The 16,682-nt window shown below is 42.4% G+C and overlaps 1 protein-coding gene across 3 annotated transcripts in view; it reads right to left on the bottom strand.

Annotated features, from left to right (window-relative positions):
• ACTR8 (actin related protein 8) overlaps positions 1 to 16,682 on the bottom strand; it is a 17,967-nt gene extending 1,285 nt beyond the window's left edge. Inside the window, exons 1-13 of one of the 3 annotated variants that reach the window (XM_008703653.2) lie at positions 16,443 to 16,682; positions 12,705 to 12,875; positions 11,348 to 11,458; positions 10,605 to 10,709; positions 10,203 to 10,376; positions 8,091 to 8,184; positions 7,741 to 7,873; positions 6,127 to 6,280; positions 5,233 to 5,328; positions 4,421 to 4,561; positions 3,222 to 3,486; positions 2,321 to 2,484; positions 1,089 to 1,277 (exon numbers count right to left, since the gene is read on the bottom strand). In XM_008703653.2, the coding sequence (XP_008701875.1) occupies positions 1,134 to 1,277; positions 2,321 to 2,484; positions 3,222 to 3,486; positions 4,421 to 4,561; positions 5,233 to 5,328; positions 6,127 to 6,280; positions 7,741 to 7,873; positions 8,091 to 8,184; positions 10,203 to 10,376; positions 10,605 to 10,709; positions 11,348 to 11,458; positions 12,705 to 12,875; positions 16,443 to 16,565 (1,875 nt within the window). In that variant the 5' untranslated portion in view covers positions 16,566 to 16,682 and the 3' untranslated portion in view covers positions 1,089 to 1,133. Of the gene's footprint in view, positions 1 to 999; positions 1,278 to 2,320; positions 2,485 to 3,221; positions 3,487 to 4,420; positions 4,562 to 5,232; positions 5,329 to 6,126; positions 6,281 to 7,740; positions 7,874 to 8,090; positions 8,185 to 10,202; positions 10,377 to 10,604; positions 10,710 to 11,347; positions 11,459 to 12,704; positions 12,876 to 16,243; positions 16,333 to 16,442 lie in introns of those variants that run through there. The other 2 variants (XM_008703652.2, XM_040628677.1) reach the window with 2 other exon arrangements.

Here is a 16,682-nt window from a genome sequence, read left to right as displayed (position 1 = left end):
TCTAACCATCCTATTCTTTCTATATTCCACTCTTACCTCCATCTCTTATCCAGCCCTACTTTTGTCTCCCCCTCCGCTATTCCCATTCCACTCCCATCTCCAGTTCTGGATGAGCAGATGGTGGAAGCAGACGCCCAGCAGGGAGTGGCAGGAATCAGGCATTCCCCGAGCTCCCAGGTCTCTGAGACCCCAGGCTGTGCTCACTGACCGGCTTCTGAAAGCCTTCTCTTCCTCTGGCCAGGGGCTCGGAAGGCTTCACCAAGGCCTGGACTACTAGTGCTAACAGCTATTCGTACTTAGATTTTGCTCCAGATTGTTTACAGATTAAGGTCAAATGATCATACTGAGCACAAAGAGTTCCAAAACCTTTCTCTTGATTCTTCAAGTAAAAGAAAATTGGGAGCTTGATGATTAAGCTGGCAGAGATCACAGCAGTCACCTTATTCTTCTGCACAAGTTAACAATTCTAAATTACACCTGAATTGTGTCTCTTTGGCTTTAGGAAGGAAATGTGTTTTCCTTTTCAGTTTTTGTTCTGTTTTGGTCAGATAAGGATTGTTCTCTTTCCCCAAGCCCACCTGAAGCATGTCAAGTAACAAAAGCCAGCCAGCCCAGCCTTAAATCTTTGCCTCTGGAAATCCAGAGCTCAACTGGTCACAGTCTTTTTTGTAATCCAACAGGAAAAGAAAGAATGAACCTTTTCTCTCCCTATTTGGAATTCTAAGAGCACAAGAGTCAAAACAATGTGTGCCTGCCGTAACACATGAGGTAAATGGCATGGCCTGACGGTTCTCAGGTACCCGAGTCACACACCCACCCTTTGTGGCTGTGTGAGATTGTCTGATGACACTGAGGTCAACTTAAACCAGGGCGTGCATACGAGAGCCACTCAACAGCAACATTTCACATCATCAGGGAGCTCCTGCGACCCTGAGAAAGGGGCAGGAGAATTTACCACTGAAAAGTTCATATTTATCCATAAATGTCCTGTTGTCCATGTAAAAGTTAAAATCCATTTATTTTCCATGAAACTTAAGCATCTAAGTCAATAAATTAAAATATATATATTCTTTAAGAGTCTTTTATACCAGGAGGCCTGTTTTTGGTCTTCAGTAGTGACTTTCTGCCCATTTTCACCAGACAAAAGCAGCTCGCTCTCGTAACATGCGGACACCAAAGCGCTGCCATTCTCTCTGGTAAACCCACAGTTCCTGGGTGGTGTCCAAACAAGCCAACACGGCCCCTCCTTTCCATGCAATCAGCCGGGGATCCATGTCCTAGAGAAGTGATAAAGGTATTTCAGCAAAAGCAGACAAGACATATACATATCATTTCTTTGATTTTGGGGGTAAAAAAACCCCTGCTGAATCAATACCTAAAAAGCCAGATTTTTCAAGCTGCATTAAAGACTCATCCGTATAGGATCTATGAACTACAGACATTTTTCTGTTCCAACTGACAAGAAAACTTTAGTGTATTTATTACTGAACATGCTACTATTCACTGTTAATCCACAAACAGATCCCATATTCTGAAGTTAGAATAGGATAAATAGATACCATAACCCCTTCCTCAAGATTAAAATTAAATATAATAAAAACATCCCCAGGAATTGTTTGTGGGATATAATGAAATACAGATACAATCTCTTTCTAAATTCCAGGGTTTATGTTTCTTTCCAAGCTAATGCAAGCCAAAAGGATCTGTAAAGATGCCCTGGTCCAGGGATCAGCAACAGATCCTTAATACCAAAGCGAAAACTAGAGTTGTTCTGGCCGATGGGAGACCAGCCAGTCTTTTCCTTGCCCCACCCAGTCCTTTTCCAAAGGCATGGCTTTTGGAAGTCAGTCATGTTAGTCTGGAGAGTCTAGCAGGGACTAACAACCAGGACTCCAGGCCCCTAGGCCCAAAGCTCCCTGCACCAAATCTGTGACCTACGGAAATTTTTCCATTTGCCCAAACCCTTAATTAAGAGCTGCCCAGTGGGGCGCCTGGGTAGCGCAGTCGTTAAGCGTCTGCCTTCGGCTCAGGGCGTGATCCCGGCATTCGGGGATCGAGTCCCACATCAGGCTTCTCCGCTGGGAGCCTGCTTCTTCCTCTCCCACTCCCCCTGCTTGTGTTCCCTCTCTCGCTGGCTGTCTCTCTCTCTGTCGAATAAATACATAAAATCTTAAAAAAAAAAAAAAAAAAAAAAAAAAAAAGAGCTGCCCAGACGCAACCTCATGGCTCCCAGGATTTTATCTGTCCACATACAGCATTACAATTACAATCAGTCCTGGTTTCATTTGCATATAATCCAACTGCACCGTGAACAACAGACCTTGGGCCTTGTGATCACATCCACATTCTCAATTATTCGCCTGAATGAAGGTGGCATTTTGTTGAGAATTCTGTGCTGCAGAAATTCTTGAGCTTTATGAAACATCAAACCACCTCCCACCACGAGGATGGAACTGTACATCTTCTTTTTCGTATCATCAGATGCTGAAAAGACAATGATATTCCGTCCACTCTTTTTCTCCATACCCACCACCACCCTGGGCCAAGCCACCGCCATCTCATTTGGACAACTCTAAGAGCCTTCTCCAAGATCTCTCTCCAACCCATCCTCAAAAATGCAGACAGAAGAATCTTGGAAAACACCAATGTGAACATGTTGTTATCATACCACCCACTCTGCTACTTGCAGGTTTAGGACCAAAATCTCTACAGGGACCTACAAAGTCCAATGTGGCATGTACACACTGCTTCTCTAGCTTCATCCTGGCCCCTACCCCCTCAGCCACACTGGCCTCCACACAGGCCTCTTCCTCTGCCCAGAATGCCACCCTGTGACAGGCTAACGCCCACTCATCTCCTAGATCTCTCTCAAGTGGCTCTTCCCCAAGAAGGGCTTCCCTGCCATGACTCCCACCCTCCACTTCTTCCTCCTAATAAAATTTCCTTATTAAATCCCTCATTCAGAAACTCTGAAAGTCAGTATCCTTTAGTTTGACTTTGCAGCACCTGTCATAGTTGTAATTTCCCATTTGTGTGGCAATTTAACTTCTTTGGTGTCCTCTAGTAGGCTGTATCTCCAACGAGGCCAGGAACCAATTCCTAATACCCGACAATGCAAGCACAAAGCAGGTGCTCCACAGTTTTTCAATGCATGCGCTATGCTGCACAACCACACTCTAGCTTGAGCCCATTCACCTAACCAGCTCCCCAAACTTGCTTACAACAGCAGTCTATGCTGTGAAGAATGGCTTTATCCAGGCCCAGGGCTTTCCCTTCAAACAGCGAGATGGCAGTCTTCCTGGACATCAGTGCTGTGAGAGCCTCCTCAGATTCATTGCCAGCCATCAGACAGTCTCCCTGGGAGGATCCCAAATCCACCTCCTGGGCATGGAGTCTTTCTGGAAGATCAGAAGACTGGCCACGAAGATCCCCTTCAAATCCAATGGGTTTGGATGCAGACTTTCGGTCAGCAGTGGCTTTGGCAGACTTTAAATCAATCAAAAGGACAATCAAGTGGATGGTAGACTATAACAGAACACTGCTGATGTTCTCCAGCTAGACCCCACCCCTCACTACTACACTCTTTACACTACTATAAAGCAAAGGTCCATCACTGTGGTGCAGAGGGAATGCATGCTAGCATATAGTCAACCACCTGGACCCACTCCCAGATTACCCGGGAGTGAGACGTGGTGTACAAAAGATGAGGATGTGCTGACAATTCCAAAGCAGTCACTGGCAGGCAGGCAGGGCAAATCTCACAACCTTACTATCACTGGTTGGATTTTAAAACTGAAATGTCAGCGTACAAGGACATTTCCCCCTTGCACAGAGTTCTTAAGTGGAGTATTTCAGCAGGATTCTTGTGCCTGTGTCTATTATGGAATCCTCATTTTCAGACCTTATCTAACCACATCATGCTCAGGAACAAGGACTAGAAAAGGTTTAAAGCCCTCCTCCTTCCATCATGAGCTGCTGTTTTATTGGCAGGTAAGAGCTTTAAGCTGTCTGTGCCCCTGCATCAGACATCCTACTACTGGGATCATTAGCTCTGGACAAAAGAATTCAGCTTTTTGCCTAGACCACATATTGTTTATTATAATTTTTAAAATAAGTGAGATTTTACTAAGAATATTCCCTACTGAATAAACATTCAAAAGGAGATCAATGTATATACCAAAAGGAAGTATCTTCATTAAACTAACTTCTAAATGTGTGGACTGGTATTCTGAAAATTGGATTAATGTCTGCTGAACGAAGAAATCTGTCATCTGGATTTCAAATTTAGACTTCATTCCATCTATCGTTCTAAAAACAGTATTAGCTTTGGTCTGCAGTGACTACAAGGATCCATTAATGACAGGCAAACTTCTCCTGCAGGGGCAAAGCTGTCCCCTCTCACGCCAGAATCACGGCAGACCTGCTCCTGCTTGCTCTGCGTGGCCAGCAGGTAATGCTCATCATGAGGATCCTCAGGGTCACCCTGCGATCTGTGCTGCAAAGTTGTCATTTTCTGTCCGACAATTCCAAAAGTTGCTGGGTAAAACAAAGCCATTGGAGCCTGTGCATGGAAGGAAAAAAATGATCAACCAAGGACACTGCCTTCTGAAAAAAATGATCCATTAAATTCTGTTCTTCCCAAAACAAAACTGGCAAATCAGATCCTAAAAGGTACACGGAATAAGTATTCTCTTTTGGGAGTAGCATGATTTCTTCATTGCACAAGAGGCCAGAAAACTAACAGAAATCATCCAATTGAGCGAGTGATATGACACCAGAGAGAAATGTCAAAGCAAATGTAATGCAAGTGCCGGGGTGCCTCGGTGGCTCAGGTCATGATCTGGAGGTTCCAGGATCAAGCCCCACGTTGGACTCCCTGAGCAGGAAGTCGGCTTCTGCCCCTCCCCCTGCTCCTTCTCACTCTCTCTCTCAAATAAATAAAAATTTTAAAAACGTAATGCAAGTGCCCAATAAGCTATTTTATATTTTACTAGTTAGAACAGTACTCCTCTCTCTAAATAATAACTAATCATATAGTGGCTAATTAAAAAGATGGTCCTCAGATCTACTTTAATCTGTATTCTATTGGTGGCTTAAAAGCTGTTTTAGAAGACAGTCTAAACCAGTCAGCATTCTGACCTCATGAGGTGTCAGACAAGTACACGTTCTCTCAGTCTGACTGAACCTGGCCAGCTTTCTTTCTGCCCATGAAAATATATACTCGTATATTACCTGGAGTTTTTCATCTCCTAATCGAAACTGGTAAAGTAGGGCAGGGGAATCTGGATGTCGAATCTGAAACTCATGATCCTGAAGTCCAGAGATGTCCTGATTCCAGGAAAAGATGCTGTCAGTGAACCAGTAAAAATGGATGTGAACTCCTCAAATGACAATTAAGCCTCTCCACCATCTGAATATCACCTATAACAAGGCTGCCCTGCAACTTGCTACCATTTCTTTTTTTTTCCTATTTCAACTGGAATTTAGTAAAACAAGAGTCCAAATGGACCTTGTTTCCCTTTTAACACTTCTCAAATTTCTACCATCTGCATTTTTTTCTTCGTTATCGATAAACACTAACGTAAACAAGGACCCAAATCAATAAGCCAATTCCCTCAATAACTGGGAAATGATACCCAGTTGTAGGTTTCTCAAAATTTTGTTATGCAGAATTAGACTGCTTGAAAAAAAAAATTAGACTGCTTCAGGGAAAAGAAAAGGTCTGAAACAGAAAGCATAAAAAGGTAGGAATCCACATACAGCAATGGTAACATGTTGACTGTCCACGACACTAAGAAAGTGCTTCAATTGATGCCATTTGATTAAATGTCCATACGTGTACATTCATTATATCTAAAGGTTTATCTTCATCTTGATCAAAGATCCTAAGGAGACAAATCTGCTAAACACTTCCTTAAAAAAATCAGCTATATTTTCCAGAGCCTGAGACACATCCTAACAGCTCTGACCTTACCAAAACACTCTCACTCCTGAACTTCAACTTCAAGACTCTTTCAACTTGGGTTGAAAGGGTAGCACGATACTATTATATTTTTAATTGCCTTTTAAATATCTTAAATTTTTCCTGGAAACAAAAATAAGCAGCAATTTGGATTTTGCTCCCACCTGATCTAAATGACAGAAAGTTTCTTTAAGGTGCTGCAGAAGAAGACAATCCATTTTATTTGTTAGCTGGCATTCTCTGTAAGGGAACCCGGCTCGCTGCATCAGCCAGTAGAAACACCTTGACACATCAGACCCCCCATAGGCCAGACAGAGCCTAGAGTTAAAAGAAAAGGCAGGTGAGTAATCTGTTAGTCAAGAGGGGCGCCTGGGTGGCTCAGTCGTTAGGCGTCTGCCTTCGGCTCAGGTCATGATCCCAAGGTCCTGGGATCGAGCCCCGCATCGGGCTCCTGGCTCAGCGGGAAGCCTGCCTCTCCCTCTCCCACTCCCCCTGCTTGTGTTCCCTCTCTCGCTGTGTCTCTGTCAAATAAATAAAATCTAAAAAAAAAAAAGAAGAAGAAGAAGAAAAAAAAAGAAGGTGTGAAGGGCATTTCAAAAACTCAATCAGGCACAGTGAAATGAAACATAACAAGTCTCAAAAGATGTTTATGGTAGGAATAAAAAATGAAAGGACAGGATGGATGCATGGGAGGGAGAAACGGAACTCTAGCAAATAACCAGTCGTGGGCACCTAGCAGCAGTCATGCTATTCGCAAAAAGTTTCCAAGAAACAAAACAGCCACGCCTAAATGCAACTCATTTCTAAGTCACATACGATAGTTGTTTGCCTGTCTATACTCACCAGTGTATCAAGTTGACAGGCTGTGACACCATTAAGACAAACTCACAGCAGAAAACTTTAAAGAGTATACTAACTAACTGAATGGTATGTTATTTTAGAGGTGGGAGACCTGGGCCCAGTGTTTTCTCCATATTCTGAGAACCAACAGCACTAAGTAATACAATGGATGAGCCAAATTAACATATACTGAGTTTCAGAATGCATCATAATTTGGGGTGGGAGGCAACAGATCAACCTTTCTTATGGACTGCTTAGGGTCTCTTTTAAATGTCTCTATACCCTGCATCTCGAACTACCTATGTGAGGGACAGGAAGAACTACAGCATCCTGAAGAAGCCATCCTGGGAGCAAAAAAATGCTGCAGAGAACCTGTATGTGCACTGGCTGAGTGTGCTTACCTGTGCTGGCCTTGTCTCAGGAAGGACAAGCAGCAAACCTGCTCCTGAGAGTTATTTTATTACCTCTTGTATCAGTGATGACATCATGAAGGGACTTGACCAGAAAGCTACTCATCGCTCACTGAACAATTATGACAAAAGCAAATACAATGCTAGAGAATTCAAACCTGAAAACCTCTTTTCCCCAACATGACTTGCCTCCATAAAGCTTTGTCGTGAGCATGACTGGTATCTCTCCATCACACCACAGCGAGACACAGAACTGATATATATACTGCCTCTGGGGGAAAGCACACAATGCAAGCTAGGATTTTCAGGAGCTGCTGATGTGAACTCATAGTAGAGAGTTCTAACAGGAAGGATAAAATCATTGGTTTATGGCCTTGCTAGAATCTGCACATTCACAATCTGGGTTTCCTATGCAAACTCTGAATATATAATTCCTTATAAATTTTTTTTTTAAACTTGTGATGCTTTTTGGCTGAACAGGCTGTGAGGGGAGAAGGAGCAGAGAACACAACCCTCCAAGGTCCTTACCGAGTATTCCGATGAGAGACTCCATCCTCCACACAGCACACGCTCGTCTTCTGGTCTCCAACATCTACAATACATGTGCTGCTTAAACCACTTCCAAAGGTGGCACACACAGACTCCTGATGCACCACAATCCCTGAAACACAAAAGCAGAGGAGCAATCAGCTAGGGAGCAGTAAAGATCCTAAGACAAATCATCAATTAAAGTCTGGGAACCCCTAGGCAATCGTCTAAACACAGGTGATCCTCTCAGAATAAGCATTTCAATAAAGCAGTGAATTAGATTAACTTTGTCAGTAAAAAAGAAAAACAATCTCATTTCAAGTAGATTTCTCTGGAATATCCAGACATACCTGAAAAACCCATCTTCATTAGGATCATATTCACTAATTCTTTCACGTGCTGTTTATTATAGATATCAGGAATTAGCAAGATACATCTATAATACTAAAAAAGAAGAACAAAGAAAAAAAAGAGAAAATGGTTAATACTAAAGTTAGGTCAAAATAAATGTCACTACACTTGTCTTCAGAGAGGATTCTCTCTAAAGGATGACAGCAATGGTTAGAGGGCCAGAACAAAAGCTCAAACCTCTCTGCTATCTTTTAGGTTTAAAGAAAAACAGAAAATATTGAAGCTGTGTGTGTTTTTTCCCCTTTAAATTACTAAAAACCTGTGAAATGGTATCACAACCCCAGATTTCAAGATATACTACAAAGCTATAAAAATCAGAACAGTATGGTATTGGCACAAAAATACACAGATCAATGGAATGGAACAGAGTCCAAAAATAAACCTACACTTATATGATAAACTGATCTTCGACAAAGGAGGCAAGAATACGCAATGGGGACGGTGCTGGGAAAACTGGACAGCTACATGCAAAAGAATGAAATTGGACCACTTCTTACAGCATGCACAAAAATAAACTCAAAATGGGTTAAACTCATAAATGTGAGACCTGAAACCATAAAACTCCTAGAAGAAAACATAGGCAGCAAGTTCTTCGACACCACCCCTAATCTTTCTAGGTATGTCTCCTGAGGCAAGGGAAACAAAAGCAAAAATAAACTACTGGTGTTACATCAAAATAAAAAGTTTGCACAGAGAAGGAAATCATCAACAAGGCAACCTACTTAGCTGGGAAAGATATATGCAGATGATATAGGGGCTAATAGTGAAAATATATAAAGAACTAACACAACTCAACACCAGAAAAACAAATAATCCAATTTAAAAAATGGGCAGAGGACCTGAATAGACATTTTTTCAAAGAACACAGACAGATGACCAACAGACACATGAAGAAATGCTCAACATCACTCATCATCAGGGAAATGCAAACCAAAACCACAATGAGGTATCACCTCAAACTGTCAGAATGACTACTATCAAAGAGACAAAAAATAATAAGTGTTGGTGAGGATGTGGAGAAAAAGTGAGAATCTAAATTGGTATAGCCACTGCGGAAAACAGAATGGAGATTCCTAAAAAATTAAAAACAGAAATACTGCACAACCCAGTAATTCTACTACTGGGTATTGCCCAAAGAAAATTAAAACAGTAATTTGAAAAAAATACATGCACACCTATGTTCACTGCAGCATTATTTACAATAGCAAAGATACGGAAGCAACCTAAGTGTCCGTCAACAGATAAATGGATAAAGGAGATGTGGTACATACATACAATGGAATATTACTCAACCATTAAAAAGAATGAGATCTTGCCATTTGCAACAATATGGGTGGACCTACAGGACCTTATGCTAAGTGAAATAAGTCAGAGAAAGAGAATTACCATACAATTTCACTTATGTGTGGAATCTAAAAAACAAAACCAATAAACCAAAAAAAGCAGAAAGAGAACCATAAATATAGAGATCAAACTGGTGGCTGCCAGAGTGGAGGAGGGAGGGGGATGGGCAACATGGGTGAAGAGGAGTGGGAGACAGAGGCTTCCAGTTATAGAATGACGAAATCATGGGGATGCAAGCTACAGCATAGGAAATGTAGTCAACGGTAGTGTAACAGCACTGTATGGTGACAGATGGTAGCTACACTTGTGGTGAGCACAACATTACGTACAGGGTTGTCCAATCACTGTGTCGTACACCTGAAACTAATGTAACATTGCGTGTCAACTATACTTCAATTGAAAAACAAAACAAAACCTGGTGAAATTAAAAATAAGACAACAAATGTGAACTGAAAAAGGTCCAAAGAGAAGGCATAAACATGAGCAAGCTTGCTGGTTGCAGAGCAGTAGATAGGGACACCACAGAAACAAACACAGTAAGAAAAAGAAATCACCAGAGGTGAAGTCAGTGAAGAAGGAAAGCTCGCCTAAACACCTTAAGGCTGAGAACGCTTCAAGGACACTAGATTACAAGCAATCCAGTAATGTGTACTTTTACTGATCAAGAATCTTAAAGCCAATCCAAGTAACTGGGAATTTTAGCTCACCTTTAAATCTTTCAGGGGGATTTCCAAGTATTTTTGGATTGCGTGAGACCATATTACTTCAATATCCGCCAGAACGGCTGTAAGGGAGCCCCCAGGTCCCGGGTGAATATTTAACTGACCTCTTCTGATAGGCCAGTGAATATTGTAACAGTCCAATGGATTAACGTACAAGGCCTAGAAAAGACGGGGAGATGAATACATTGTTAAAATTTCTGTTGGGTGTTTTCTGGATTCACATTAAAAAATCTAAGGCCAGAGTATGATTAAGATTTGCTGACTATTCCAAATGTTGACAGTGGAGTATCTAATATCCCAGGAGCCTGTGTGAGTATCTGGGCCCGCAAGGAAGATTATGAATTCTAGGAAACAACTAGAACTGGATGGCGCTGAGAAGTTCCCTACCTCTTCTCCCACCAAAAACTCCGGGTGATGAGATGTGTTTGTCCACTTATTTCCAGAACAGTGATCTAAAATTGCAGGTCGCATCTGCTTGTTGTAGGAGCGTGCCTGAAACAAAGGAACACCAGAAAAGTCTCTGAAATTATGTAAGAACAAAAGAAGAAAGGAGAAATGTAGTATGAGTCCTCTTTTCTCCTCTCTCATAGACCAGATACAGTAGCAAAATTTAATCACAAATCCTAAATATTTGGCAAAATACTGACTGGTCACATAAAGATTCTCTTGACCTTTTCCAAAATTGTGATTTTTCCCGTGGTTTTAATATCTATGCTGTGATTCATAGCCAGTCCAAAATTAATACTGCACTCTGTTTAAAGCTGAATATACATCTACATATCATACCAACTCATGTCCATTTCTAAGTATTTTTTATTATATTAAAATGGCAAATATAGTAAGAATATTGCTTCCCACCAAGATCCTGGGATTGTACACTTAAGACTCTCAGGTAAACTATAAATTTTATCAACCTGCCACAAGAAACACCATCTTTTAAATTACTCAGCTTGCCCAAGCACTTGTGACATTCGTTTGCATATTCTGTAGCTGGTTATGAATGGTTTTTCTCCTTTTTTTAAGGAAATCCCATCTTTAATTTGCATAATGAAATCAAGAGAGCACATGAATAGCACTTATGACAAAACAGCAGTGACAGAATGAATCTGAAGAAAGAGTTAAGACTGAACCTGTTCAGGGGATACGGGAATCCGTCTTGTACCATTTGACATCTTTTTAGACCATATTGCTTGATCCACCATTTTAAGGCCATTTTGTCTTTGTTCATTACTCTCTGGTTTCTGGGGGGAGGGAGGGAGTGAAAGATGAGAAGCACAAAGGATTTAGTAAAAAGAGAAAGCAATGTGGCAAACTACTGATTTAATCCATCAAGAGGAAATGCTCCCTCATAAACAAGTAGCAGCATTTCCTTAATCTTTGCCATATGTATCAATCTTAAGAATTCAAAGTAATCTTTTTATTCTTTATAAATAAAGTCAGAAAGGAACCCTCACCATAAACCACCTATTTGCAAAAATCTATACCCTCAAGTGAAGTTTAAGTGATAAAATTGTTAATGGCACTAAGCACTGGAGAGCTACTTAGTATTTACAAGTATTTTAGAGACTTTTCCAAACACCTACATAATTCTCCTATTTACAATTTTGTAACAATGTTATATTCACTTGGGTTATTTTGTTTATTCAGCAGGTATTCAAGTCCCTGTGACATTGTAAAGAACACATCTATAAATATCTCTACGGAAAAGTTACTGTTTTCTATCAACTTTTACTCCTGAGATTTATGTAGACAGGTAGAACTATAAGATCCAAAGATAAAAATGGATTTAGACTCTTATATCCTCAAGTTACGCTTAGATTAGAAATGGACATAGGCAGTCTTCCAGTTATGCTAAAAAGTGGAACCCTAAACCTTACTAACAGAAGTACAGAAACTTCAAGTTCCTAAAACTATCTTTCATCTAAAACTTAAATGTGGATTACAATGCAATATGCATATTTTAACACCTACCATGAAAAATTTTTCTGATAATTACCATCTGCAAGGTAGGATAAAGTAAATGCTAACTGCAAGGATACATACAGTCCTGCCTTTGAATTATAATTTGATCTAAGATTGTAGGAAGTGATTATAACAATTCAATTTGCTTATGGATTAAAAATACGAACTCAATATAAACTATAAGTATCTGGAAGAGAAAAATACGGCAGTTAGTTAAGAGGCCTTTATGCATCATTTTAAGTGAGTGACAATTCTCTATCTTCCATTAAAAATCACCTTCATCAAACCCAATTCATATTGATGGATTAAAAAATTTTGATTTGCTTTCGTCAGAATTATTTCTTTACAATCTAAAACCACTAGCTCAAATGAAAAATGCTATTTGTAACCCTGAATGTTATTATTTTAAAACACATTACAGCTATGAAGATGTTAATTCAAGTACACATAGTATACGTGAATGTCTAAGCTCCCCCAAGGAAACAACCTTGGGCTTTCTCTCCAGATCCTCCATTTCTGACTTACATTTAGTCCTTCCCTTAGGAGCCAGTTGTCCTTATATAGTGGCTGCCCTTGTTGTTTGTGTCTTCGTGCAATGACATGAGGAATGCTAGCAGGAAGTGTGTCTGTGGCTCGACCAATCCTTAAGGTTGTTGAACCTGGATGTATGACAACAATGAAGTTGCTCTGGATTTGCTGCAAATATAAAACACAGAAGTGTGACCTTAGTAAATAATATACAGGTAACAAGTTAAATAACATACAGGTAGCAGGCTAGACTAAGAAGTTAGTTTCCTGTAATGACTATCAGACTCACAGGTATCAAAATAATTCAGCTCTTTGAGAGGCACCCAATTATTGCTCCCTGCCTGAATGCAAACTCAGTTCGTATTTCTGTGCTCCCAGCATCTGACTCACACTACACAGGTCAACATCTGTTTAAATGAACGAAACCATAATTATCCAATGCAAGTTAATCTACAATTACCGAGAATTTTTGTGCCAGGTATCGGTGGAGGGGGGGTTACAATGGTGACCAAGACAAAATCCTGACCACGAGGAACTTTCAGTTTACTAGGGGAAACAGAAAAGGAGTAAGTGTAGGGAATACTATGCCTAGCGAAGTGCAAGCTAAATCTGAATCACCTAAAGATGCTTGTAAATAAAAAACTAGACTCTAAGCCTCCAGTACAAATTTTCCGATTCAGAATTTCCAGGGAGGGAGCCTAGAAATCTGCAACTTTCAAAAGTTCCTGAGGTGATCAGTATGATCACTCAGGTTTGATAACCACTGGTTGAACAGGTTAGGGGAGAAATTCACGTAAGCACAGAATTATTGTTTTGTAATGCTGGAAAATAACGCTTTATACATCAACCACTTCTGAGTGTGCGCATAAACCACATTTTGGTCATTGTTTTTAAAACACTTTACCCCTTGTTAGTTCTGTGCTATTCTTCTAATCTGGCAAAAGTTTGGGGTTAAAATGCCAGAGTTCACAATTCTGTCCTCATAGGTCAGAAAACTTTGCTGTATTCCACAATCCATTCTTGGGAAATGGTGAACAAGAAATGACAAAGCAGCACATATCAGGACAGGGGAGTGATTACTGTGGGCTTTATTTTTAGATGGTAATTGTTTCAGATCTATAATTTGCAAGGGGGGGCAGAACATAATCTGAACTATTGGGGGAATCTTTACCTCGTGAACTTGTTGAGGGACCCGGAGTTTCAGTAGAGAGAAGGGGAAGAAGGGATGCTGACGATCCCTGTGACAAAGGATCCCTCTGTGGAGAACCACCATTCCTGCACGACTCCTTAGCCTGCACCTACTCTGCCCTGCCCTGTCCTTGAGCTACAGTTGTGTGTTCTTGCATGTCTCCATTTAAAACACTTCCATAGCTTGCCCATAAGATAAAGTCCAGAACCTGTGAGATCAAGATCCTGTCTACTTCCCTAGCCTTACTTGAGAACCACCTCCTTTCCGGTCTCTTTAATCTTCCCAACCTAGATCTCTCTTGATTTCTTAACACACCATGCTGACTTCTAGGTCTTCACACAGGTAACTCTCTTTGCCTGCCACATCCTTTCTCCCTGGTAAATCTTATTTCTCTCTTTAGTTCTGAAGTTAAATGTCACTAGAGTAGATTTGCTTATCCCCCTGCAATATAATTTTCATGGCACCTGTCATGCTTGTAATTATTTACTGTCTGCCCTCCCAACAGACAAAAACGTCCCTGTAAGAAGGGATCACTTCTGTCTTGTTCACTACTCTATGCCCAGTGCAAGGGACACAGGAGCCTAGGAGGTGTTTGCTGAATGCACCTCTTTCACGTGGTTGGCATGATGTTAAATAGTACTTCCAAAGCTTTTCTGTGCTATGGCAGACATCTGCCCAGTAGATTGGGGTAAAAAGAGGAAGCTGCTTGCCGTCAGGGATACTTGTACCTCATTTCCAGCACACAGGTTGCAGCACAGTGACTGGAAAGCTCTGGGGTTAGTAATGGCAGTTTTCCAAAGTGTAAACAAATATTTTTTAATAATTACATACTTATTTTAACACATCAGGAAAAATAGCCAGTACACCCCACAAATCATTTCCCGAATACTAATGCTTAAATAAGACTGAGTAAAAAAGTTATTAAGCGAATAATGGATATGAAAAAGCCACAGAGAGGGATGCCTGGGTGGCGCAGTCGTTGGGCGGCTGCCTTCGGCTCAGGGCGTGATCCTGGCATTCCGGGATCGAGTCCCACATCGGGCTCCTCCGCTGGGAGCCTGCTTCTTCCTCTCCCACTCCCCCTGCTGTGTTCCCTCTCTCGCTGGCTGTCTCTCTGTCACATAAATAAATAAAATCTTTAAAAAAAAAAAAAAAGAAAAAGCCACAGAGAATATGGGAAAACTAAAGGGTGTCCTACAACTGACTGAGGTTAAGGAAATGCTGCTACAATGATTAAGGGCCCAGGCTCTGGATTCACAGACCTGGCTTCAAATTCATACTGCGCCACTTCTTTGCTCTGGACAAAGTTCCTACCTCATAGAGTTATTGTGAGAATTAAGGTAGTTAATCATGTAGCTAGGAGTCTCGCTAGCTCTTTCAAAGTTCTCCACTGCCTTCCAGAAGAGAGCAGACTCTTTGGCTTTAAGACTCTCACGATAGGCTTCACTAAGATCTCCAGTGTCACCTCTTGCTCCTTCTTCCTTACTTCCAAACATCCTGATCACCAAAACTTCATATCCTCTTCTGGCCCAGGTCTCTTCCACACTGTTCTCCTGCCCTGAGATTCCCCCTGGCTAAGTCCTAATCATTCTTCAGGTCTTGGTCCTGAGGTCACTTCCTTTTAAACCGTCCCAGGCCATCAGGGCCAGAGGAGGTACCTGCTGTGTGTGCCCAATACTCCCCTATGGCCTTCTGCACTAGCCCATTGCACACCATGCCCTAATACCTGCTGCCCCACGCCCAACTGTGAGCTCTACCCTCCTGCCTCCCACTCACAGAATGAGAGAATCCTAGAGGGTGGGAACCGGCAAGGCCCTTAAAGACCATCCAGTCGGCTCCCTCAACTAGATGGGTGGAGAAACTGAGGCCTGTGCAACAGTAAGAACCACCCTCGGGGTTTACCGGGACCGCCAGGGGGCTCTACCTCCTACAGCTGCCTGGCCAGCTGGGTGTTACCCTTAACCCATCCATCAGTGAGAGGCTGCCTCAGAGATGTCCAACATGAAAATTCTGAGCATTTCAATGCCTCCTTACTTTTGCTGTGAATTTGCCCATTTTCCTACGGGAACGGTGATTTTTTTTTCACTGATCAGAAAGAATACACACACACAGACACACACACACACACACACACAGGTCCTTCGCCTGCCATGCAACCACAATTTTTTTCTGGTTAGTAGGATTTACTCTTGTTCTGGTTTTGACACACAAACTCTTCATGTTTATTCAGACAGTCGTCTGCCTTTTTTCCTAGCGTTATGCTTGAACTGGACTCCACTACCTGAGGTTTCCTTCACAAAGGAAAACGCCTGTCCCGCCAACTGTCCCTGCCCGGTGCTAACTCTACCTGCGGTCACTGACACCCCACGGCAGCTTGCAAGGTAGGCGAAAGCCCGGTCCGGGTTCGGCGGCGAGCCGGGGAGGGAACTTCCCGGGAACCAGCCACCACAGCGTGGGGGACCGGAAGCCTCGCGTCGCCGCCTGCTTCCCCTCCCCCGCCCGGCCGGAAGGCTCTCACCGAGACCCGCCCCGGTGCCGCGCCTCACCTCCTGCAGCGACTCCGGCACCAGCGCGGGCACAATGGGTCGTTTCACGCCGCGCTGCTCTTTCTCCTTCTCCCCGCCCTTCTCCTTCCCGTTCTCCGCGTCCCCCTTCTCCGCCTGGGTCATCCCGGCCGCGGACGCCTACCGGCCTCCACCCTCAGGGACACGCCGCACCCGCCCGAGGTGGAGGGCCCCCGCGCACGCGTACCCTCCCAGCTAGCTGCCGGGCAACCAAGATGGCCG

The sequence above is a fragment of the Ursus maritimus genome, unplaced genomic scaffold (genome assembly GCF_017311325.1).
Source record: "Ursus maritimus isolate PB19 unplaced genomic scaffold, ASM1731132v1 scaffold_14, whole genome shotgun sequence".
NCBI lineage: Eukaryota > Metazoa > Chordata > Mammalia > Carnivora > Ursidae > Ursus > Ursus maritimus.
Note: the sequence above shows the minus strand (reverse complement) of the source record. Positions and strands in the feature narration are given on the sequence as shown.